The 25,858-nt window shown below is 43.8% G+C and overlaps 1 protein-coding gene and 1 long non-coding RNA gene across 3 annotated transcripts; both read left to right on the top strand.

The window, feature by feature from the left end:
* The first annotated feature begins 10,523 nt into the window (after positions 1–10,523).
* Positions 10,524–15,167, top strand: LOC125745852 (proteinase-activated receptor 2-like). 2 transcript variants are annotated; one of them, XM_049019091.1, is made up of 2 exons: positions 10,524–10,843; positions 13,641–15,167. In XM_049019091.1, the coding sequence occupies exons 1-2, from the start codon at positions 10,831–10,833 to the stop codon at positions 14,684–14,686; spliced, it is 1,059 nt and encodes a 352-aa protein (XP_048875048.1). In that variant the 5' UTR covers positions 10,524–10,830; the 3' UTR covers positions 14,687–15,167. The 2 variants fall into 2 exon arrangements, with proteins under 2 accessions (XP_048875048.1, XP_048875047.1); XM_049019090.1 differs by lacking the exon at positions 10,524–10,843 and adding an exon at positions 11,842–11,997.
* Positions 15,168–23,013: 7,846 nt separating this feature from the next.
* LOC125745862 (uncharacterized) lies at positions 23,014–24,693 on the top strand. Its single transcript, XR_007398794.1, has 3 exons — positions 23,014–23,252; positions 23,336–23,373; positions 23,715–24,693. It is a non-coding gene; the product is annotated as an uncharacterized LOC125745862 (long non-coding RNA).
* The last annotated feature ends 1,165 nt before the right edge of the window (positions 24,694–25,858 follow it).

Genomic DNA, 25,858 nt, shown 5'->3' on the forward strand with positions numbered 1-25,858 from the left:
TGTCTTTTGCTTGAGGTTTTCTTTGGTGGAATATAAACTTGTTTTACCAGTTTTTGACTAATCTAGGTCAGGAAACTGCAACATAAAGAAAAGTACACAGCGCTGTTTGAGCCCATCATATGATGTCTTATTATAATGTAGGATTCAATGCCTGTGATGAAATTAATTTTTGAATATAGGGCACAAAACAGGGGATTATCCTGGTCAGCTTATACCAGTCCATTGCAGGGTGCATGCACACACAGATATACAATCGGAAGAAATTCACCTAACTGCAGTATAGCAGTACGTAATGAAAGCGTGGAAGAAAAATGAGAAAGAAAATGTTTCTTTAATTTATTGGTTCTTTGGAGGCAGCAAAGATATGGTAATTTTATTCAATCATAAAGGTAGAACTAGCTTTTTGTTGTTGCTACTCTGAAGATTCATCTTAGATCCAGTTGGGTACCATCTATTAGGAGAATGAGCCAGATTCCAACTAGCTATTTTGGGTTGCATGGGTCTGGTGTGTATCCCAGAAGCTACACAAAGAAGGCAGCGAACAACCCAGGACAGGACACCAGCCCATTGCAAGGCACACTCAACATTCACATCTACAGACAATTTATTATTATTATTATTATTAGTTGGAGATATTTAACTTGTATTGCACTACTTATTATCCAAGGCCAGCTATGGTATCACCGAGGACCGGACCTTGGTCATTTTTTATTAAAGATAAAATTTGAAGCTAAATATTCACCTTAATAAAAAATGAGGCTAACCAACATTTCACATAACTAATTACTTTAACAATATAAACAGTTTATGAAGGTGACGGTATCAATAATGTGATTGACGAGACCCACCACCCTGGGTCCCGGACCTCGCTGTTTTTCAAACCTGGTCTGCAGCCCTGTTGTTATCGGTCATTGATGGATACAGCTAGAAAAAAGGTTTATGAAGATTCATGCTCTGATTTTGACATCAGAACTGAAACAGAATACATAGAGCCAGATTTCAGTTAAAGAAGGTAAAGACATTAATTCATTAACATTTAATTAGCATATTTAACTATATATCAGATTATTTAATATTAGTTACAATATTTAACATATAGCTATAATAGTTCATCAACCCTCAAAATGGTTACTGTACACTTTTAATTATACATCCATCTTTTAAGCTGCTTTATTTATACAATAAAATGGTGTTTGCTAAGTCTGAGCCCTCTAATTAATAATATATACTTCATTGATATTGGGGAAATTGTCTTCATAGATGTGCTGAGGAAGGGTTTGAACTGACAACCTTCTGATTACAGGCACAGCCAACTGAGCCACATGCTACCCCCTAATTACAAGGTAAAATAACTGTTTTGGCGTTGTCTAGGGAAAGGACCAAGTGAAGATATGAACAAGAAATGCAGACAAAACAGATGGGTAGTGGAAAGCAGTAATTATTCACTTCAGTTCACTTCACTGGTTTTAAACCTAGAAAAATGTGAGTTTGGGAAAGGCACCATTGCCTACCTTGGGAAGTTGGTTGGCCATGGAGCGGTCAAGCCCCTAGACACAAAAGAACTGGCCATTAACTCATTTCTAGTTCCCCAAATGAAACGACACCTGAAACGGTTTTTGGGGATGGCAGACTCTTATCGCTGTTTCTGCAATAACTTCTCTGAAGGAGTCTCACTCACCCAGCTATTGCACCAATTAGGACGTTGGGCCCTAATCGTGCAGGGATTCGACTTCTTTTTCAAGTATAAAAAGGGAAATAAAATGTGATTGCTGCCACCCTCTCTAGATGTTAGGGGCACTTGGGGTGACGTTTGCAGAGTAAGGTCACACTTTGGGGGGGTGGCAGAGGGGTAGGGATGTCACGCTGAGTGAGGTGCCTTTCACTTCCATCTTGCAGGTCCCAACACCTACCCAGTCCAGCTTGTGCGTTCCAGTCCGCTGCTGATGGCCTCTACTCCACGTCTTCATTTCATATGCCATCTTCAGGTTTTTCCCCTTCTGTGGGATGAAAAGTCACTCTGCCTGCTGAACAGGACCTAGTGTTCATATCTCGCTATCGCTAGTTGTATTTGACTTGTTGTATCACCATGTATCTGACCCTGCTTTGTGTAATGTGTTGTCTTTTCGTTTCACCCTCTGCATTGTCACTTGGTTTCATGTGGGTTTTCACCTAGGATTGCTCTGGATTATGATTTTGCCCTTTCCCTCTGGTGTTTGTGTACGGTGTAGGGCTGCAGCTATCGATTATTTTAGTAATCGAGTATTCTATCAATTATTTCATCGATTAATCGAGTAATGGGATAAGAAATACTTTTGTCTTATTAAAGAGCAATAGTAACTATTAGGTCTCTTAAAATGAACAACTGATTGTTTCCTTTTTAGGAACTTTTTAATGATTGAACTGCATACAACTACTGACAAAAGAACTAAACCCTTTTAGTGCATTTATGTACATATTTGTTTTTTTTAAAGAAAATACTTTCTTAAATGCAAAAATAAATTAAATAATGTCAAATAAAATTACTGAAAAAAGGTATACATATATCTTAAACTGAGGCATAAATTAAAATGGCCTTTACTCTGTGTATTTTTGTACATTTATAGGAAGCATAAAAACACTTCTGACAGGATTGTATCTCATGGATAAGGTAGGAATGGTGTGTGCACGTTCATGTGTGTGTTTAATTTGCATAGCCTACATACTGCATAATTTGCATACTGTAATCTTGCTGCTGTGGAAGACAAAAGACGGTGAATGGGAGCAGCTGAAAACATCGCTTTTTTGATTAAAAAAATTTGATTAAGCTGATTTGATTAAGGACTCTCGCCAGCTCTTTACCAGTAAAGGTTTAGTAGCGAGTACAAGCACTGCTGTTGTTTTCCTTCACTCCACCTGAGTTCACCATCTCTGTAACGGAACCGTATCTTTGCTTAGTCTATAGACAGGCTCCATGTTAATTTTATAAATATATATATATATACACACACACACACACACACATACACGTGTTTCCTCCGGGTACTCCGGTCCCCCCCTAAGTCCAAAAATACGCTGAGCCTAATCGGACTTGCTAAATTGCCCATAGGCGTGCGTGTGTGAGTGAATGTTGGGTGAGTGTGCCCAGCGATGGGCTGGCGCTGATAAATCTTTGAGGTATAGTGATGGGAATTTCGGCTCTTTCGGCTCCCAAGTGGCTCTTCAGATTTTTTGGTGCTTAAATGAATTTATTACGAAAAATAATGTAAAATTATTAGTGAAATGAATTACTATGGTTGGAAATCACGTGCAATCACTTTAGGCAATTCCTCATCAGTTGTGTTCTGTTTTTCTGGAGTCATAGCTTTTTGCACAAACTGTCTCATAGAGCTCTAGGTTGTAGGTCTAGGTGGTTGTGGTGCTGTACTGGATGACTGTGTAGACATTGACAAACTGGCACTTTCAACAGTTGCAGAAGACAAACTGTCACTTTAATTAGTAGCAGGTTCACTTGCTTGCCTTTTTTTCTTCCCACTGCCCTGATGGATGCACAGTTCTCATGTGCCAATGCAGGTTATTTGTAGAGCCTGTTCGATATGAGATGTTAACCTTGCACGCTCTACACTCTGCCTTTGTATTATCAATGTAATTGAAATGTATCTAAATTTTAGTCCGTTTCCTGCAGTCATTCATTTTGTCGCGCGCGTCTCCTTCCCTCCTGTTTCTCTGTCTGTGCGTGCGATTGACTTCACGCAGCCGTTTGCAGAGCTGGCTTAAAGCAATACATCATGGTTAGGTTTTTTTGTCCGATTTCAGCCGGTGCTGCAAAACGTCACCATGTCATATGGTACAAAAACCTCACGAGAGCAAGAAGACTTAAAGGCCAAGTCGAACGCACCCTGTAGCACCGCCCCTCCCTGTCCTGCTCAGAGCAGACACTGAGACACGCATCGTGTGGTTGACCAATCCGTGCGGCTTGAAAAAAATAAAATAGAGAAAGAAAAAAAGCGGCTCTGACTCCGGCTCACAGGCAGGAGCCGGCTCCGGTCGTTCACTTCAAAGAGCCGGCTCCGAGAGCCGTTTCGTTCGCGACCGACACATCACTATTGAGGTACAATATTCCCGGCTAAAGCGGTATCTTTCCTCCGGAAGTAATAAAGAATCTTACCGATCGCGCAAAACCCTCTCTGTATGAAATTCTCTTCCTATAATTTGCGCACTGATATCAATTGGTCGCTCATTCATGAATGGCGAGGCCATGACTGAACGGATTTCCATGCACGGACACTGATTGTGTGAGCGAGCTAATCCTTGTTTATGTAGAACAAACCTGCTCCGAGGAAGTCTGAGGATTTGGATGTGCTGCCATGACAACACATCCAACAAGAGTTTCGAAAAACCAAAAGATCTAGGATCATGCCAAATCGTCAACAATTACATCCGGCTAAACGAGTAATCCACGTAAGAAAAATACCCCCCACGTCTGGTAAAAATCTGATATTGCATGCTAGAATACTGTTTACGGTCATGATATGGTATTCTCTAAATCGACCACGTGCAATTACATTTATAACTATTAATGCATTTAACAAAATAAACATTTTGAAATATTTATAAAATAGAATTACTGTTTACACTGACTGTGTAAACCACCATGTTGAAATGACGTCACAGGGGAAACTCGGACTGTCACTACGGAAAATGTTACACCTACCGAAAATCCTTCCGCTAATATTTTCGGTATGTGTGACATTTTCGACAGTGACAAGTGGTGAAATTTTCGATAGTGAAAAGGAGTACCCCAAGTCAAGTCTGTCATGCCCTGCTCGTGCCGATCCTCCTGTGTGCCACGCCCACCTCGCTACCTCATGTGGAATCCCAGTGTTAATTATCAACTGTTTCGAGTCATATGTTGATTGCTGTCGTGTACTTAAGTCCGTGTTAGACCATGTATCCCCAGTCTGGTGTTTAACGTTGTGATATCGTAATGTTCCCTGTGCTCCTGATTGCGTTGACCCCCAATAACTCCCTCATTTACCCGACTCCACAACTCCCTTCGTCTGTCTTGTATGGAGCAGGGAAGCAAAGTCAAGTAGGGCTTTATTCTCATGCCAGTCATATTCAATACGTTCACTGCTTACAGTAACACGAAATGACATTATACAAAATAAATAAAATTACATTTTAAGGACGTGAAGAGAAAACGGATATTATTGGATGATGCGTGTGGTCAGATACGAGAATATCGATAATTATCTGTCTTTTCAAATCAAAATCAAATTTTTAAATGTTGGAGTTTTTAGTAAAAGACAGAGACTGACATACTTAACTGAATGTTGAATGTAAAGCTCATTATTAACTGTATTCTGGAAACTGAAATAAACCCACATTCTCAACTTGAAAGCAGTTAGTGTGTTTAGTATGGGGGTCTCTGACTAGCTTTCCGCCATACAGCAAGAGAAAAACGAGGCCTGGGGAGTTACTCTCCGTACGTCGCTTAAATCATCCATGATCAGAAGCCTCATCTTGGATCAGTTAATGGCGGTGAAAAACATCCAAGCCTATTAAAAGGCAGTTAGTGTATCTAACAAACAATAATATCCAAAAATCTTATTTTCATTATGTAGACCATTATGTTGGCCAGACGTTGTGCTCAATGTCCCAGCTCCGCCCGTCCTTGCTCCACCCCTCCTCCTGTCCCTGAGGCTCCGCCTGTGCCTGACGCCCCGGCTCCGCCCGCTCCTGATGCTCTGACCCTGGCTACGCCCAAGGTTCCTCTGCCTCGGCCTCCTGCTCCACCTGTCCTGGTTCATGTCGGAGCTCTCATAACACCAGTCCCAGTCCCTGAGGAGGTCCCGGACTTTCTGACCACCGCTCCTTCCCCCTTGGAGGTGGCCCCCTCGGAGATCTCACTAATGGACCCCTCTGAGTCACCCCAACCACTACTCCAGCGTGGTCGATGCGGGAAAGGGAGAGCATCCCGCATGCCCTGCCCCCTGACTGTCCTGTGGGTCCCCCGGGCTCCTGCTTGGCTGTCGCCTATGGGTCCCCTGCTGTTGCCTCGTAAGCCTCCTGCGGTCCTGCCTCTGATGCCTCGTGGTCACCTGGGGTCCCTCCAGCTTCGGCCATTCGGTCACCTGCGGCCCCTCCGGCTGCCACCCATCGCCCGCTGTGGCTCCCTCAGGCTCCCCTTTGCCCCCCCAACCTTTCCCGTTTGGCCTCCCATGTTTGCTCCTTGTTCCTCTCTCCCTCCTGTCTCTGCTCCTAGTCCCTCTGTGCCTCCCATGGTTACTCCTGGTTCCTCCGTTCCCTCCCGGTCCTTTTGTCTCATCCATGGGTGTTTCCCTTGTGTCTCCCTTCCTGGTCTGCCTGTCTGCGTTTCCTGTCTTGTCAGGTGTTGTCCTGGCTTTTGTTCTGTTCTCTGTGCCACAATGATGCTTTTGTCTTCTTTTTCAGGTCTCATTGCTCCCCCTGAGGCGTGCCCAGAGTGCCCGCCTTGGGGGGGGTGGTTCTGTCACGTCCCTCCGTACAGCCCTCTCGTGGACCACGCCTACCTCATTTACACCATGTGGAATCCTTCCATTTGCCAGCTGTGCTACGTTTCCTGCTGTTTAGTCTTGTGTATTTCAGTTCGCATTCAAGTCTGTTTCCCCAGGTCTGTCATTAACGTTGCATGTCTGCCTATTCTCCCTGAATAAACCCCGTTTGCCCGTCATGGCTCCTTTCAACCTGCTTCCCCGTTCCGATGTAACACATATGGTCCTCAAGGTAGAACACACAAGGACTGACACAAGAAAACAGGCAACAGGTGAAATGACTAATTAAATCAAGGAACTCAAACTTAAAAGCGGAACAAAGAAACAGAATCTAATACTAGGGGAATAACAAAGAGAGGTAAAAACACAACCACAACCACAGGCACAAAGCAAAAAACAAGCGAATACAAGTGACCAAAAACAGGAACTAGAAAAATGATACAAATGAAACACCAGGGTACAAAATCTACAAAAACAGAGACGGTGGGATTTTAGTAACCACACACTCAGCTCACTGAGCCATGCGGCAGTCTGAGGAGCAGGAGAAACACACTAAGGACTTAGACAATGAGGACAGGATGGCCAGCAACACATGCTGTGATGAACACATATGTGCACTTGGCACCAGGACACCCTAGGCCAGAGTTCAATGATTGACTTTGTGGTCATGTCATCGGACTTGCAGCCACATGTATTAGATGAGGAGAGGGGCAGAGCTGTCAACCGATCACCACCTGGTGGTGGGTTGGCTCTGCTGGTAGGGGAGGAAGCCGATCAGGCCTGGCAGGCCCAATCATGTAGTAAGGGTCTGCTGGGAACGTCTGGTGGAATTCAGAGGTAAGAAGGAGCTTCAACTCCTGCCTCCAGCAGAACTTTCCCCATGTTCCAGGGGAGGTGGGGGACATTGACTCCGAATAGGTCATGTTCAACGGCTCCATTGTGGAGGCGGCTGACCGGAGCTGTTGCCATGAGGTGGTCGGTGTCTGTCGCAACAGCAGTCCCTGAGTCTAATTGGCCCTTTTTGGTTGGTAGAACTGATAGCCAGCTGATAGGTACTGGCGGGCCAAGTGGAACACGGGTTCAGCGGTCGCTGGGGCAAAAACTCGGATGTGGGAGGAGTTTGGCAAGGCCATGGAGAACGACTTCCGGACGGCTTTGAGGAGATTCTGGTCCACCATCCAGAGGCTCAGAATGGGAAAGTAGTGTGGCATCAACACTGTTTATGGTGGGGATGGGGCGCTGCTGACCTCAGCTCGGGATGTTGTGGGTCGGTGGAATACTTTGAAGATCTCAATCCCACTGACATGCCTTCCAATGAGGATGCAGAGTCTGAGAACTTGGGGGTGGACTCTCCTATCTTTGGGGCAGAGGGCGCTGAGGAGGTTAAAAAGCTCCTCGGTGGCCGGGCCCCAGCGTTGGAGGAGACTCTGAGTTCCTCAAGACTCTGGATGTTGCAGGGTTGTCCTGGATGACATGCATCTCCAGCATTGCGTGGACATCGGGAGCAGCGCCTCTGGATTGGCTGACCGGGGTGGTGGTCCCCCCCTTAAAGAAGGGGGACCAGAGGGTGTGTTCCATCTATAGCGGATCACACTCCTCAGCCTCCCTGGTAAGGTCTATTCGGGGGTCCTGGAGAGGAGGGTCTGTCAGATTGTCAAACCTCGGATTCCGGAGGAGCAGTGTGGTCGTGGAACAGTGGACCAGCTCTATGCTCTCAACATAGGGGGTTTGTGGGAGTTTGCCCAACCAATCTACATGGGTTTTGTGGACTTGGAGAAGGCATTCGACCGTGTTCCTCGGGATTCCTGTGGGGAGTGGTCCGGGAGTATGGGGTGCCAGGCTTCCTTATAAGGGCTGTTCGGCCCCTGTACAACCGGTGTCAGAGTTTGGTCCGCATTGTCGGCAATCAGTTGGACTCATTTCCGGTGAGGGTTGGACTCCGCCTGGGCTGCACTTTGTCACTGATTCCGTTCATCACTTTTATGGACAGAATTTCTAGGCACAGCCAGAACATTGAGGGTGTCCGGTTTGGTGGCCTCAGGATTAGGTCTCTGCTTTTTGCAGATGATGTGGTTCTGTTGGCTTCATCAGACCGTGACCTTTGGCTGTCACTGGAGCAGTTTGCAGCCAAATGTGAAGCAGCTGGGATGAAAATCAGCACCTCCAAATCCGAGACCATGGTCCTCAGCCGGAAAAGGGTGGAGTGCTCTCTCCAGGTCAGGGAGGGAGTCCTTCCCCAAGTTGAGGAATTTAAGTATCTCTGGGTCTGGGAGAGGGAAGTCTGGGTTTCCCTGCTTAGACTGCTGCCCCCACGACCCAACCCAGAAAAGTGGTAGAGGATGGATGGATGGATGGATGGATGGATGGATGGATGCTCAGTCTGAGCTGTAACCGTTAACAGTTTTAAATAGTTTCACTTATGAAATACTTACATGTCAGCTATAACCAGAGGTGTAGGGACAAGACAGGCAATTGACAGGGGGCCCTAGCTGGGCCAATTGCATAGTACATTGCAATGATAAATATGCTTTATTTGTGTATTATGTTTTTCACAGTAAAATGAAAATAAAAGAATTGTGTTTATTAAGTTCTCTTTGTTGGGATTATTAATTTAGACTTCACACTAAGATAATTATCATATGTTTATCATGTTGAGTGGGGCGCATTGAAGGGCCCCAAGGAATTTTTTGCCTAGGGCCCCCCCATCCCTAGAATTGCCTCTGGCTATAACAACAGTACTAAGGCCACCGCTGCTTTAAAAACAGTCATTTGATGCATTTGACTGCTTTACGCAGATATCATTAATTCATCATTAGTACAGTATATTGAGGACTAGTATAAAACAGCATAGCTGCAGCTTCAGTCCCCATCATGCTTGCGTACTGTAGGTGGATATAGTACAATGAAGTATGTTGTAAATAAAGTTACATGTGCACAGATGTGTTTTAAAGTTTCATTTTTATTTTATTTTAATGTTTTGAAGACAAAGAATATGTCGGTTCCAATGTGTACTTAGGGTTACCACCTTGTCCATGTCAGGAAAGACACCTTGAGCTACTTTGGGTTTCACAAACTACTTTAAAACTGAAAGGCTCCTGTGCTTGGCTAAATAGTTCAGTTCTTCTTCTGCTTTGATTTGTTTGTTTTTTCCTTGATTTAAAGACTCATGAATCAGTTTCATATTAACATTAGTGACACGTGCATGATTACAGGAGACTGCTCAATCAGCACACAGTGAGAACTCAGTGCTTAAGTGAAATTCAGGTACTTTAAATTGAAATGGTAGCTTACAAATTCTGTCCTAACTCAAAGTATCCTTTCTGACATGGATTAGGTGATAAGCCTACAAGTACTTAAAATAGCAATGATGGTGTCCGTGTTCTGGCATTTATTTACGTTATAATGAACAACAATACAAATATTAACACAAAATATACAACAAGGAAAAAGTACATTTTTTTTGCAATTATAGTTTAACGCAGAAGGGGATGTTCTGGCGTTTATTTACGCAACAGAGATAACAACTACAAATATCTGGCGCATAACTGTGACGCAGCGTAACATCCGCCTAGTGTCCGAAATGTGAACTACAGCATGCCCTTATCCCCTAGTGAGTGTTCTGTGTAGTAAACTCTACATAATGACTGAGTGAATGAACAAGTGGACATTTCGAACACCTCCCTAGTCTGGAATTGAGACTACAAGAGGTTCTGGAACTGCCTCCGAAGAGCTACAATTAGACAGAGTTCCTGCAGTGGGAACAGAACAAAAATTCCTGGTTGCTAAACTTGCTACGCCCCGGTTCTAAAGAAAAGGGACCTCTGACAGTAGCAGACTTTTAGAAAATGTATATCTCTTCTGTACTGAAGGAAGTAACAGTATATGCGGGATGTCATTTACCTGCAAGTCTCGAATTATGTGACATTTGCCTCGCCTAGTGCTTCCGGCGTTCATCAGATATAATTACTGTGTATTCCGTAAAACCCGGACTCTGCCCCTTTAAAACTCGAGGGCTTCTTGCTTAAATTACATTTGACGAACTCATGCTTGTGTTGGCCCAGGTACAATATGATGATTTCTTTTAAGTTTTAAAGTAATGTTACACCGTATTTTTTATGCTGTAAAAATTAAAGATTTCTTTGGTGGAAAAAGCTTTTCTCCTTCCTACGAAAAATGACTTGCACGAGTCCATATACTAGTCCTGCACCTGTCTAACTACAGAGCCCCTTTTGGGCAAGTTGAATACTACATGAATTGAAAAGAGACATATATGTACTCCATTCATTTGTTGGTTTGTAATTAATTTTGCCGACCGAAGATGATCCCCCTCGGTAAGTTTTTCCGGCTGTGGTATGGTCCTCCTTGGTAAATTTTATGTGACTGTTGGTTATCAAACTGGGATTTACCGCCTCAGACTTGGGGCACTTTCAATCTTTCAGGCAAAAGGGGCAGGTGCTCAGGCACCTCTAACCTCCGTTGCACGCGCCTGATGGTCCGTCTGGAAATACCGCAATTCTTTAAGTGCATCGCACATACTGTCTGACAGATGTTTTGCAACAGCTATAGGAACTATAATTTTTAAACTGACTCCGAACGTGGGTTTCACAGTAACCGGGAATGATGTCAATCATGGGGATTAACAAAACACAGGCGCCCGGGCACAGACCTTTCAAGGATTTCATCAAAAAATGGATGCTGATAGTCTTTATAAAAGGGGGACAGGGCTCGAGTCACAAATAAAGTCACAAATTTGCAGTAATATTTATATGGCTATACACTACAGAAATTTAAAATGATGATATATTGCAAAACATTACGTATGCGTGCAGTGGCCAATATTGTGATTTTCTCACATACATAGTCAGAGAGATGTATTGCAGTGTTAAAATATTTACATTTCCTACCATATTACCCCACTCGCCCGCCTTTGATCTTTTTGCGATGCAGATATTTACCTCACTGCAGAAACAAGGACAGTCGTTCAAGCTGTTCAAAATGGTAGTTTCATATGCCTATATATGTATGCTTTATGCATGATCCGTGTCTTTTGCTCCATATCGAATCGCACCAATAAAAACAAAGCTGAATAAGCTTTAATTGTGCTAACAAACAATACACAAATCTTCTGGGAATTATTTGCGCTTAAAGACGCCAGCTTTACTATAAAATGTTTTGCAGGTATAGTCATTGGGGGGACAGTGTTTGTGTACCCTTCATTCGGGACCCGTAAATCTACCTTTGTCTTTAAATTATTTACTTGTGTCCCCCCAGTACTAAACACAGGTCAGCGTGATCACATGATTATCCGTGCCCAGCCTGTTGCGCTCATTAGTGTGTGTCCTATTACACGTTTCTCAGTTTCCCCACTACAAACGCCCAGTGATACAACTACCTACCTTACGAAGAAGATATATCTATGAAGCTATGAACCTCCTTAAAATAATTGGATTGTTACTTTGGACACATATTTCTGTGGCTGAAGGAGGTAAGGTGTTTTTCATTTGTTTTGAAACGCGTGCCTGCAGGATACTCATGCGGGGTCTGTCAAGTCAAAGTCATAGTATCTTTATTGTGATCTTTACTTGTATGATCCGTAGGTAATACTCTACGATGAAATTACGATCTTGTTGGTCATCGCGCAATAAAACAGTGATAAATAAAATATGATATTTAAAATACTGGCAAATTGACAGTTTAAACACAACATAATGAGACGGATGAAAACAGACAGGGCTGGAAATCAAGTTCGACCACTCGCCAGAGCACAGGTGTCAACTCTCACAGTGAGATTCACGTTTGTTAACCCATGTTGCCCTTTTTACTTTTAATTAACATTACATTTTATACAGAATTGCACACAAGCATTGTTTTGTCTTATTTTACTGCGTCTCTGCTTATTCAATGTATGAGGCACTTCCCTATAGTTCCTGAAGTGTTGTGTGTAAGCTTCAGGTGCCTTGTGTTCCGTCGTGATCCTTATCCATCTGGGCTACCACCCAAATCTCAGGCCCCTCAGCTGTGGGACCCCCCCCCCCCCCCCAACGCTCAGTGCCAACAGTCCTCACTGCACCAGACGTTCAGTCACAGTCAGTCTAATAACTCGGTTCAATGCCTCTTTTGCAGCTGTGATCCCTGTGTTTAGCTAACAAAAAGACATAAATTCAGACACCCCCAAATTTAAGTATTTCTGCCAATATTGATGTAAATCTGAGTGGCGCATTTGACATGTTTATGTTAAGATATTCTATTAACATAGAATGTCTTTTATTTGTTATTGTACATGCACAACCTCAAGTTGAATGGTGAGTCAAGGTACAGTAGTGTAATCGTTTAATGATGCTAAAAGAATACACAATGTGTTCTTTTGTTTTTTTTTCTTTTTTTTTAATTAGTAGCAGTCAACCAGATAAGAATTATTAACGGTATAAATAGTTGTTTATCTGGGGGCAGCTTGGCAGATGGGTGCAGCTTCTGGGGTGTGGTGGGATTATTTGAGTTTGTTGTTCCTTGCTTGGTTAAGACGATCGGTTTCTTTGGGGTAGAAACTACGCCTCAGTATGGAGGTACGGAAGTGAATAATCCCGTAGCACCTTCATTCCAGCTTAATTACAGAGTATCTTTCTTACGTTTAACCACAAGTTTGCATGACGTTCTTTGTGTTTAAGTCGGACATCCTACATTAGCCATTTTGATTTCAGGGAGGCAGATGAGGGACAACAGAAGTGCTGGACATGGGTGGTATTATAGTAATACCTTATCCTGTGGTATTTATGGTATTTGGGGCGTACCATGGTATTTTAGTTTGAAAATACCCCAACCTACTGGAAGATTGTCATTCTGCAGTATAATATGTGGACGATAAAAAAGTATATGCAGCGGAAACCTAGTGCTTGCTGAGGGATTGTGTGTTAGGGTGTCGGTAGTAAAATTTGCTGAATGAGGCTGGAGGGTGGTGGCAAAATATGAGGTTGGGGTTGTTGCAGTAAAACTTCTTGCTAGCTAGTATCACCACTGAATAACTTCTTGTAGAGGTGGGATGTCAGGTAAATCGAGTAACTGTACATAAAGAAATATGTTGAGGTATATTGTTAAATTTTCACTCTGACTCTCTATTCTCTCTAACTCTAGGTAACCAGTCAGTCCTTAGTCAACCAAGTGGCAACCTGACCTCCGTCACCGATACTGAAATGGCAATACTTACAAGTAAACTGACCACAGTCTTCCTTCCGGTGTTCTACATCATCGTGTTTGCAGTGGGCTTACCAACCAATGCAATGGCGATTTGGGTGTTTATCTTCAGAACAAAGAAGAAGCACCCTGCTGCTATCTACATGGCCAACCTGGCTCTGTCTGACCTACTGTTTGTCATCTGGCTCCCTCTAAAAATTTCCTACCACTTAAAAGGCAATAACTGGGTCTATGGAGAAGAGCTTTGTAAAGTGCTGGTGGGTTTCTTCTATGGGAACATGTACTGCTCAGTGATATTCATTACCTGCATCAGTGTGCAGCGATATTTGGCTGTTGTCTATCCCATGTCTGTTCACACTAAGAACAGTCAGATTGGATTTGCTATTTCAATTACAGTTTGGGTTGTAATTTGGTTGGTGACAACTCCATTGTACCTCTATGACCAAACTGTGAACATCAGTAACCCGAGAATCACCACCTGTCATGACATCACCAGACTGCAGGACACAAAAAACGCAAGTGGCTTCTTCATGTCCATGGCAATTTTCACTTTTGCCATCCCAACAGTAGTCTGCATCATTGCTTATGTTTTAATGGTTCAGGCTCTGAGAAATTCCACGTCTGATGAAAATATCCGCAAGAAACGCCGAAAGACCGTCTACCTCATCATCGTCGTCCTTGTCATGTTTTTGTTGTGCTTTGCCCCCAGCAACATCATGCTGCTTGTCCAGTATGGGCTCCTCTTAAATGGCCAGGAAAATAAAGCTTATGGCTTCTATATCAGCACACTGTTCTTAGCCAGCCTGAATAGCTGTGTGGACCCCTTTGTCTACTACTTTATCTCTGAGGAGTTCCGGGATCAAGTGAGGAACACCCTTATCTGCAGGAGTGTGAGGACAGTTGAGAGGATGCGTGTTTCCTTCACTGGTTTGAAGACGATAAAGAAGAGCAAAAAGGACACCTCAGGATCTGCCAACACAGAGTAGTACCTCTTGGGGGGGGGGGGGGGACACGCCTGTTTGGACATATGTCGGCGTTGAGCTGAATATTTTTTACTTTTGTATATGTCTTTTATCATTTCATTTTTTTCCATCCTGAAGAGGCTGTGATTGTTAAATTCTAGAGCAACGGACCTCTGACTGCAGCAGACTTTCAGGAAATGTACAACTGTTCTTTATGGAAGGAAGTAACAGTATATTCTTATTGTCATTCACCCGATAGCCTTGAATTATGTGATATTTGCCTCACCTGGTGCTTCAGGCATTCATTAGATAGTATTACTGTGTATTCTGTAAAACCAGCACTATGCCCGTTTAAGACTCGAGTGCTTCTTGCTTTAAATCACGTTTGACAAACTCATGCTTGTCTTGCCTCATGTACAATGTCATGCATTCTTTTATGTTTTGAAAGTAATGTTGTGGACCTTAGTCTTTATACTGTACAAAATAAACTAAAAAAGATGTGTTTTATTTGAGTATTTCTTTGATGGAAGCAAAAAGTTGTTTAACCAGTTTTTGACTAAGCCAGGTGAGGTGTAATATGTATAGTGTAATAAGTAAGGTACCGAGCGCTGTAGAAAATGAGTAAAATGAGTTTGAGCCCATCATATGATGTCTTACTAATGTAGGATTCAATGCCTGTGTTGTAATTCATTTTTGAAATTGTTTTTATAAAAACTCTGGTGCTGTTACAGTGGGCTCCCCATTTGCTCTCAATAACTGCCAGGAAACAATGTGAGAGGTGGGTTTCCTCTGTGATTGATAGTGTATAATAATCCTACACATTTCACCTTCCCTGATTTTATGATACCGATAACCAGCTCAGCATCAGCAGTTGGAATTTTGATGGATGGTTCATTGTCATGAAGGTGACAAGAAAGGACAGGGTGACCTTGCCTGAGGAGACCAAGGCCCCATGCTGGAGCCAGGCCTGGGGAGGAACTTGTGGGTGAGCACATAGTGGTCAGGACTCTACCTGACACACCTCTTCAACATTGTGTGGAAGTTGGGAACAGTGTCTATTGGATTAGCAGCTTGTCTCAGATGGTCCGTGTTGGCGTACTAGAGAGCAGGGTCCATCTGTTGGTCGAACCCTCAAATCCAGGAGGAACGACGCAAATTTCATCCAGGTCACAGCATCCTGGACCAGCTCATCACCCTCACAAGGATATTAGAGTGTTCGTGGGAGTTTGTGGACTTGAAAAGGCATAGGATTGTGACCCCCTGGGGGATCCTGTGGGTGGTGCCTCAGGAGTATGGTGTACGGGGTCCATTTTTATGGGCCAATATGGCCCTGTATAAATGGAGCGAGAGTTTGGTTTGCATTACCAGCAGTAAGTCTTATTACTGGTGGGTGTTGGATGCCACCAAAGCTACCCTTTGTCATCAAAGGGTACCACTGAGAAATAAACGTTGTTTAACCTGTGACTGCAGATTCAGCTTAGATCCAGCAGCCTACCACCTACTAGGAGAGAGATGCTGGATTTGGCCAGACTCCAAGATCAGGCTGTTTCTGATGAGTTTAGACACAGTTTGTGTGAGGAACTAGCAGGCTGGGGTGTGACTGCTGACTCTAATGTGATGTGGGAGAACTTCTGTGATCAGACCCTGAAGGGTTGTGGTGGGGTTGCCAGTGTTTGTTAGACAAATCTGAGAGCAGGTGACACACCATTTGTGGTCTAGTGACCCACATCCTGCTTACAGAGGAATCGAAGCATTATGCACATGTCTGTTCCTCTGAGACTTGCAGTCAGGGTGAGTGATAGAACGGTCCTTATGGATGACAATGAAGTTGTGACCCGCTGGGCCGGCTACTTTGAGCAGTTGTTTAAAGCTGACCCTCCAACTAGGGTGTTGGACATCTCTGGGTCCACGGATCTTGAAGATAATCCTCTGATCAACTGTGAACCACCCAGTCCCACTGAGATTGCACAGGAGATGAATCAGCTTGGGGTGGGGAAGGCCGCAGGGATCTGTAGAATCCGGGTTGAACATGCTGGTGGTACGGCTGTCCTCCTGGGATTGCAGGCAATCTTTGCCTCCATTTAAGAGTCAGGCGTCACCCCAACTGACTGGAAAACGGAACTTGTAGTCTCTATCTGGAAAAGGAAGGGTGATCACCTGTGTTGCGACAACTACAGGGGGATGACATTGCTCTCAGTGTCAGGTAAGGTCCTCGCTAGAGTCATCCTTAACAGGATCAGTGACCAGAGCAGTCTGGTTTTACCCCTAAGAAGTCTACCATTGATCGTATCCTTGAACTGAGGGTTCTCATCGAGCACAAGCATGAATATCGGCAAAGGTTCTCTGCAGCCTTTGTCGATTTTTGTAAAAAAACTAAGCTGATCAAGTTGTCTACCATCCTAAGACTTTGCGGGATCCCCCTGAAGTTGCTGGACATCATAGACGGCCTGTACACTGATACTCTGAGTGCTGTGCGTAGTGGAGGGAGAACCTCTGCATTCTTCCCAGTTGATTCTGGGGTTCGTCGGGGGTGTGTTCTTGCTCCTTCTCTGTTCAATGCTTGTATGAACTGGGTGTTGGACAGGACCGTGGGGTCCAGCAGCTGCCGGGCATCTGTTGGTGAAGAAAGATTCACTGATCTTAGGCTCTCGTGAGACTGAGCAAGGAGTCTGAGTGTCTGGGATTGCGGGTATCCTGAATAAAGACCAAGATCCAGGCATTTAATGACTTCTTAGCCACAGCCATCAGTAGTGTATCTGTTTGTGGGGAAAATCTCAACACATCAACGCATGCTCCCTAACTTGACCTGATCTGACCTGACCTACCCTGTCATAAATTATATGTAGCCTACATTGTGTCGTTATACAGTGACACAGATCTACACAGTTTGCCATAAATCTGATACTTAAAAAGGTATGTCCCAAAAACATAATTTATGAAGTATATCCCAAAAAAGATTAGTGTGATCGTTCCGTACTGTGCCTGGGCCAGGGTGCTTAACTGGACCGTGAGGTGGGCTAGAGCAGCATTTCTCAAACTATGGGCCGCGGACTGGTGCTGGTCCATGAGAGGGTTCCTGCCGGTCCGCGGAGCCTCGCTTCTGCAACAATCAAAGTTCAGTCAGATCAGGTCAGGTATTATAATAATCAATTAATCAATCAATCAATCAATCAATCAATCAATCTCAATCTATCTATCTATCTATCTATCTATCTATCTATGCAGATACGCATCTGCTGGGGGGCGGGGGGTTGAGGGCGGTCATTTATGCAGGGCCCTGCAGCCCCACAGCCTGACATGACTGGTCCCCAGAACAAATAACTTTGAGAAACGCTGAGATAGAGCACGATGAGTCACTACATCTGTACCGTGCCCAAGTCCAACTGATCGCTCTACGGAACACAGTCAATGATGCAGCTGACACACGCATGCGCACATGTACACTATACATGAACCAAAGCCTCAAGAAACAGTTCGGGTAGGCTGCACAGTTCGGGTAGGCTGCACAGATTACACTTATATATGTATAATTTTCCAGGAAAGAGCACACCACCCAGTAATAAGAACATAATTTTATAAACGAGAGGAGGCCATTTGGCCCATCAAGCTTGTTTGGGAGAACTTAACTAATAGCTCAGAGTTGTTAAAATCTTATCTAGCTCAGATTTAAAGGACCCCAGGGTTTCAGCTTGCGCTACACTAAAAGGAAGACTATTCCATACTCTAACTACAGTACACGCTGTGTAAAGATGTGCTTCCTGAAATTCATTTTAGAATGTTTTCCCGCTAATTTCCACTTATGGACATGAGTTCTAGTATTTAATGTAAACTAAAATTGAAGAAGCCATTTGGCATCCAGACCTTTTACAATCTTATATGCCTGGATCATGTCCCCACTCAGTCTCCTTTGCTCAAGGCTAAACAGATTGAGCTCAGCTAACCTCTCCTCATAAGACATTCCTAAAAGACCAGGAATCATTCTTGTAGCCCTACGTTGCACCTTTTCCAAGGCAGCAATGACCTTTTTAAGGTATGGTGACCAAACCTGCACACAGTATTATAGGTGAGGTTTTACCAAAGAATTATATAATCGTAGCATCACCTCCCTTGACTTAAACTCCACACACCTAGAGATGTAACCCAATATCCTATAGGTCTAAATTGCTTCCCCACACTGGCAAGAGTGGGACATGGAAGCATCAACATACACACCGAGGTCTTTCTCATAATCAGCTACCTTTATTTCAGTGGAACCCATAAAATATCTGTCCTTCATATTACTGCTCTCAGCATGGATTACCTGGGATAGCACCCCCCATTCGACTAAATCTACTGAGTGGATAAGCCCCCCCCGAAATTTATTTCTAGCTAGCAGCCTAAAAGTTAAAGCGATCACATTGATTAACCTACAGTAGCTTCCCCCATAGCACTTGCAGGCACACTGGCGGCGCTGCTAACAGCATGAGTAAAGAAATCATGGTACACAACAAATATATCAGATGTCAGTAAGATAAAAAATAAACACTCTGCCAGGCATTTACATGTGTATCATATAAGTGTATAACAATGTGTTTTTGATGCCACCGACTTTTACACTGAAGCTGTACACAAGCTATTAGAATTAATGAATCAGTAATAGCTTCTGGAGATGTCTGGGCTGTACCAATGTTTATCTTCTATAAATTGCAAAATAACATTTTAGCTGGTAGCAGTAAGTTTAGTTATGTATAAATATCTAGAACATTAGTACCTAAATGTACTATGTCATCAACACCAATATACCAAAGCATTGTCCTTATTCTCCATGTTGCTCTCTGCTCTTTGCTTTGTGTCACCCTCAAGAAATTCTTCATTATTATTCAAAAAGAATGAAGAGAAGGACCCACACAATGGTATAGCGTCAGATAAATTCTGTTTAAAGACCTAAAACTCTGTTTAAAGACCTAAACAATATTTTGTGCTATCATACGATATTCTTCAGTCACACTATGACATTTATATTTATATAGCACATGCTTTTATCCTTAGCAACCATGAGCGCTGTAGTGTCATAGAGGTCAACTGAGATATCTGTATACACAATACTAGACACCCGTCTTATCTGATCACCCATCTTTGGTGACCTTTCACACTTCGCTGGGTCTAGAGACAGAGTCAGAGGGGGGAAAAGTCAGCCTACAGGGTTTATCAAGTAAATATTTTCAGGTGGTGGTGGTGAAGGTGCTGTGGTAGGGTAGTAACTTTATTTGCCAGAACAAAGCTGTATTTTTTGCAGTTTGAAGGTTTCAAACCTGCAACCATGTGATACTACCTGCAAATTCCATTTTTTATATTTTAATGTATTAGTAGATTATTGTTTCTACAATGAAACAAAACTGAATTAATGAATAAAAGAGTTTTTAGACATTTGAATACATTTTTGGATAAACAAAGGATCATTTGGTGCCAAATGTTGTAGCTCTTGAAACTATTGTACTAAAAATGCTAAATTGGACACATGTACAGTGGGCGTCACATCATCTAAACATTTTTTACAGCATGTGCGTAAACAACGCGTGCATAAAACAGGCATGTGCATAAAAACTTGCTAGTATATTTCAATAGGTAGCTCATTTTGAGAGGACATTGGTCCCGAATATAAATCTATTCTCAGTCTGGGGAATACAATAAAACAACTAAGTTCAGTATTTGTTTCAATGAACTCTGAGAAGCCTGTTTTCTGTGTCAAATAACAACAGTCTTGTTACCCAAAACCAGTAAGGTTACTGAAACCTGATTGATCTCCAGAGTGCCCCCTCCAGTGTCATTCACTCATTCAAAACATATCATTAGCTAATAACAAGGTTGGGCCCTCTGCATGAAATATGACCACTTTTATGCCCCCACCCTGCAGGCTGTTCTCCTCCTGAGGAAAAATGTCTTGCATGAGTTCATATAAGATCTCCCAGCCACGTCTAACCACAACGCCCCTAGTGGGCAAATAGAAAAGTCCATTGACCTGAAAAGAAAGTGTCATCTTCATCTGTATGATCCGTGGGTCCAGGGGCGTAGGTTACATATTAACGTTAGGGGGACGGGTATATTTGGGTTGGAGGTGTGATGTCACGTCGCCTTATAAGGAGATTCTGTAGTCGCGCTATATACAGTTCGTTTTTTGTTTTCCTAAACTATTGTTGTTATATGTTACAATATATAAAGTGAAATTTATCTTTCCACTTTACTGTTATTCATCTTCACTAATATGGTCGTTTAAGTGCGTTAAGTCCCGTCTTATGTACGCTGAATTTGCGGGAATTATTAAAATACTGCACAAACTGCGAGATTCTGGCATGAATGTCTAGCCATTCATTAGGGAAAAATAACCTCACCTCAGGGTTCACTATAATGCCCCTGTCACTCTCATACACCCTGTCTCTCTCACAAACACATCTTAACTTGAAAGAAAGACAACACTCATAAAAGATCGACTAGAAGATCTTCTCCTACAGACTCATGGAAGTATATATAGGAGATTTATTGAATCTATTCTTAGCGATAAATGGGGCTTTCTGTGTGCACTGTTTATGAATGAAATGATTCTGAGTTACAAGTAACTGCTAACTTACTTTATGGTGTTTCCTAAATAAATCACAGGTCTGGCCCCGTTTTTTGACGGTCTTCTCCTTCATTCTTATGCCCTGAGAGCAAACGGTGGGATGAGAATTGACTGATAAAAAATGCTGTGTAGCTCTGCGTTATCAGCGTTGCTATTTGTGCTATACTGTTATCAAATAAAATTATCTTTATGCAACTTAATCGGCATGAGTCAATTAAATTCCACCCTTCATATATCCCTTTATTGATTAACCGCTGATTATGATACGATACGTAACATAAGGTATCATAATATGATACGTGACGTTTGAACTCAACAAACTGCTTCAACCATCACAAACTATTCATTGCATGTGTTTTGCTGCCGGTAGAAGTGCACACACGCGCTCCCACGGTCTCGATTTGTCTCAGTCTGTAAGTAGGTGGAATAAAGAGCATGCATTCCTATTAACCTCTACATGGCTTTAAACTTTTTCACTTCCACAATGATCTGCAGTTTTAAATAAAGGATAAATAACTCAAACACCGATACCACTTTCTAAAACATTTTATTTACAAACATATATACTTGTTACATTTGTGACTACGTACATGCATCCATCAATCACCGTAGCCGCTTAATCACATTCGGGGTCGTGGGGGGAACTGGAGCCTATCCCGGGAACAATGGGTGCAGGCAGGAACCAACCCTGGGCAGGCGCCAGCACACCGCAGGGCACACACAATCACACAATTACGGGGCCACCTTAGAGTTGTCAGTTAACATACCACGCACACATTTGGACTGTGGGAGGAAACCAGCGCCCCCAGCGGAAACCCACGCGAACACGGGGAGAGCATGCGGTGATTACGGATATTCTACCATTGCGGGTTTTGGGTCCTGCGCAAATTCAGAACCCAGCTGCTTTAAATTGTTCCGAATGCAGTTTTGGTCACACGGACCAAAGTGGTATGCAATACAGAAAAAGCAATTCAAAAAAGACAAAGGTTTGTCACAGTGTTCTTTCAAACAGAAGTTTATGCAAGTATGGATGTAAATTCTATACCGACGCTCCTCTAATTATGAACTCTCAACCACGAACGAAAAGGACTGCAAGTCCAAATTGTGTTCATTGGGCTCCCGTTTCCGGTCCGCTAAGTACGACCTCTGGCCGCTACTCCCGCCACACAGTGGCGTAGCGTGCATGCTGCCAGCATCCTAGTTCTTTGTATTTGCGTATAGCTTTAAATGATGTTGAATAACGACTTACGAACATTTCAAGTTATGAACGGCTGTTCGGAACGTATCTCATTCATAAGTAGAAGAGCGTCTGTATAAGCGTAATGATAGCGGAGGTAATTTGTTTGTTTCCCAGCGTGCAACTCTGCGTGTGTGTATGCGCGCGTGCACTGTCGCGTGTTCCCCACATGTAACGTCAGGTGCAGTGCTAATATTTAATGTTAGTGTAGTGAACAGTGCATCATTCACATCTACCCCCAGGTCGAAGCCCTTCTTATCCCAGGAAGTAAGGGGAAAACAGTTAAACTGACCCAGAATGCCGACGACACTATGCTTTTCGTCTGTTCGAATCAGTCTCTTGGTCAAGCCTTGAGCCTTGTTCATGTCTTTGGTAGAGCCTCCGGCGCAGCAATCAACCTCAGTAAATAGGTGGCCAAGAATTTCGGCAGCTGAAAGGCGAGGGAGGACATCGCAGGTGGTCTCACCCTCTGTGACGGACCTTTCAAAGTGTTTGGAATCGACTCGGGCATGTGAGCGCAGTATAGCGGAAGGATTTTGGTGCGGAGAGGCAAATTTGAAAAAATACGGGAGCGTCACGTGATCTCTCGTTTCGTCTCGCTCCGCTTCAAGTCACACCGTCCATCTGAAGCATGAATGAACCAGAATGTGTCTGTGTATTGTGCTAATAATTAACCCGTATGTTAAGAGCTTGAAGATGAAGTTTACCTGGTACTTTAAAAAGGAGCCTGAGAAGAACCTGTAAAATTAACCGATATGGTAGGAGAAAAGGAATTTGGTGACATTGTTTCAGTCAGTAAAGATTAATTATGGAATCTAAAAGACATCTTTATCGGAAACAGGAGTGTGCTACATGAACACGCTGTGAAGTCGTCAACAGGTGAACAAGTTACAGTATCGTTAAAAGATTTTTTTTTGTTTTACTTTTTATAGTAATGCTGTTAATTTAGTTGAATTTGGAGCCTGTCATGGCTCGCTTGTCCGATCCTCCTGTATGCCACGCCCCCCTCGTTAACCCAGCTTGGATTCCCTGTGTTTACCAGCTGTTTCGAATTGCCTTCATTAGTTCTGTGTATTTAAGTCCATGTCAGAGTATGTTTCTCTAGTTCAGTCATTGCAGTGTTATGTATTGTTAGGCTGTTTGTTCCCTATGCCCTTTCGTGGCCGTATTCAATCCCTTTATTTTACTCCCATCCTGCTCTCCTTTGCTTGCTTCCCCAGTCCATGCTGCGTCAGTCATAACAGAATAACCGAACTCCAGCAAAAGACACCTCGCCTGACAGAGAATGGCTATGGCTCAGTGGTCACCTGCGGGTCCTCCGGTTCCCACTCGTTGGTCTCCTGTGGGTTCCCCCCGCTCTGACTCGTCTTCACCTCCCTTCTCACCTCCTCCAGTGTCCCCTCCATCTTCCTCCTTGCCCCCTTCGGCATTACCTCCGGCTCCAGCCTTGCAGTCGCCGAAGGCCCCTCCTGCTCTACCCTCACAGTCGTCCGTTGCCCCTGCGGCTTCCGCATTTTGCCCGCTGTGGTTAGCTCCAGCTCCCCCTTTCCCCCTGGATTCAGCTGGCGATCAAAGATGTAATTAACGGGCATGACAAAGGTGAAACGCTGAAAATCGCACACTTGGTGAAAAGTGTGCATAAAAGCACTCTGATCAGAGAAAACCGACCGATTGGGAGTACATCCCAGAACCCATTGCGTGACATGATGATTAAATCAGTCATCCGGCTGTTTCAAAAACACCTGTTATTTCAAAACAAACTGTCTAGTCTAATGTTGCCACCATCACCCTAAATGACGTGTGTCAGCTGACGCACCTCGTCAATGTATTGCTACCACTTGCAGACCTCAGACAAAATCCAGAAGGAGCCGGGAATCCTAGGAATGATCCTGCCTGTTGTCACGGAAATCAAATCCCTGCTTCCTCATGACACTGCATTTCCAACTGGCATTTCTGCTTTTGCAGAAACGCTACCCAACAATGTGTGAACTCACTATGGAAGATATTACACTGATAAATACCTCATCTTAGCACCATGGTTAGAGCTTTGTTTCAAGACAGAGTGGATAATCCAAGACAATTGTTTATGCAAAATCTGTGACCTTCTCATTGAAGAAACAGGTAATTAATATTGCTACTGGGACACCTGAGACTGACAACCCATGTACTGCTTCCCCAGATCCTCGGCCTGACCCAAAGAGAGATGATATTCAATTCTAGAAAGAAAACTCTGCATCCTTTCCATGCTTAGCTAAAGTAATTTGCACAGAACTGTGGAAAAGGCAAGCAATTTTCCTTTAAATTTTATTTTGAAGAGCATTTGACAGGAATTACAGGCTAATTTTATTTTATGTAACCCATATGGACATTTATTTAAAATGGCATAATTAAAGGATTTGTCTAATAGTTTGTTTAGTTTTAAAACTTGCATAAAATATCACCATGCATCTCATGGGAATAGCCAATCACAGACGTACAAAGTGCTGATGCTGGCTCTGCCAGCCCTCTACAGCCACACTGTGAAGTGGAGTAAGTCCATCCTATGCAGGTGTCAAAACAGAGGCCCTGACCAAGCATACAGTCCTTTTTAAGGCTTTGCTTGGTCGTATGGGTCCTCAGGCCGTGCTGGGCCTTGAGGAAGGCACATGGGCTAGAATCCAGTATAAGGGTTTGGATCATCAACTGCAGGACCTGAACTGGCAGTGCCATCTGATGTTGCCAGTCAGGGATGTCTTGTACAGGCATAAGCTGACCAGACACTCCTACTGCCCTAGACCTGAGTGCAGTGAGGAAGATTCCATTACGTAAGTCTTTTGGGACTGCAGGCATGCACAAAGAGTTTGGGGGTTGGTAGTGGGACTGTGCAATCCCATAGCCCAATCTGACCTATGACAAGGTGTTGGGGGGGTGGGCCTCTCATTGTCATACCTCCTATAGCCCCTGGATGTGGCTCCTGGTCAGCATCACCAGGCAAGTGCTGTGCAATGCATTATGCTAATCCACAAAGGGATTATTCTGGAGGTACAAGGGGTATGTCACAACATCAGCCCGGACTTGAATTTCAGGTGTGGTGCAGGAACGGCGTAAGCTGAAGCAGGTCTGCGGCAAACTGGTCGGCTGGAAGCAGCAGGACGACCTCGTCAAGCGGGAAGCCAAGACGGCAGTGGCTGTGCGGCTTAACCGTGAGGAGGCAGGCAACACTCTGGAGGCCCAGTTGGCTGTGGGCCGCTGTGACCCAGAGCAGTAGCGCAAGCAACAGCAGCCCAACAGTCAGCAGCAGGTCCCCGCAAAGTCACGTAAGTCCAAGAGCCGACACCTGGGGGGAACTGCATCGCCAGCACCCGCTCACAGCCTGGCTTCACCA

Source organism: Brienomyrus brachyistius, chromosome 7 (assembly GCF_023856365.1).
Source record: "Brienomyrus brachyistius isolate T26 chromosome 7, BBRACH_0.4, whole genome shotgun sequence".
Taxonomy (NCBI): domain Eukaryota; kingdom Metazoa; phylum Chordata; class Actinopteri; order Osteoglossiformes; family Mormyridae; genus Brienomyrus; species Brienomyrus brachyistius.

Excerpts from the sequence above, each read along its gene's own strand:
- LOC125745852 (XM_049019090.1), top strand. The coding sequence starts at position 11,937 with ATGAACCTCCTTAAAATAATTGGATTGTTACTTTGGACACATATTTCT. Across the intron at positions 11,998-13,640 it reads TATTTCTGTGGCTGAAGGAG|GTAACCAGTCAGTCCTTAGT; the intron begins GTAAGGTGTTTT and ends CTCTAACTCTAG.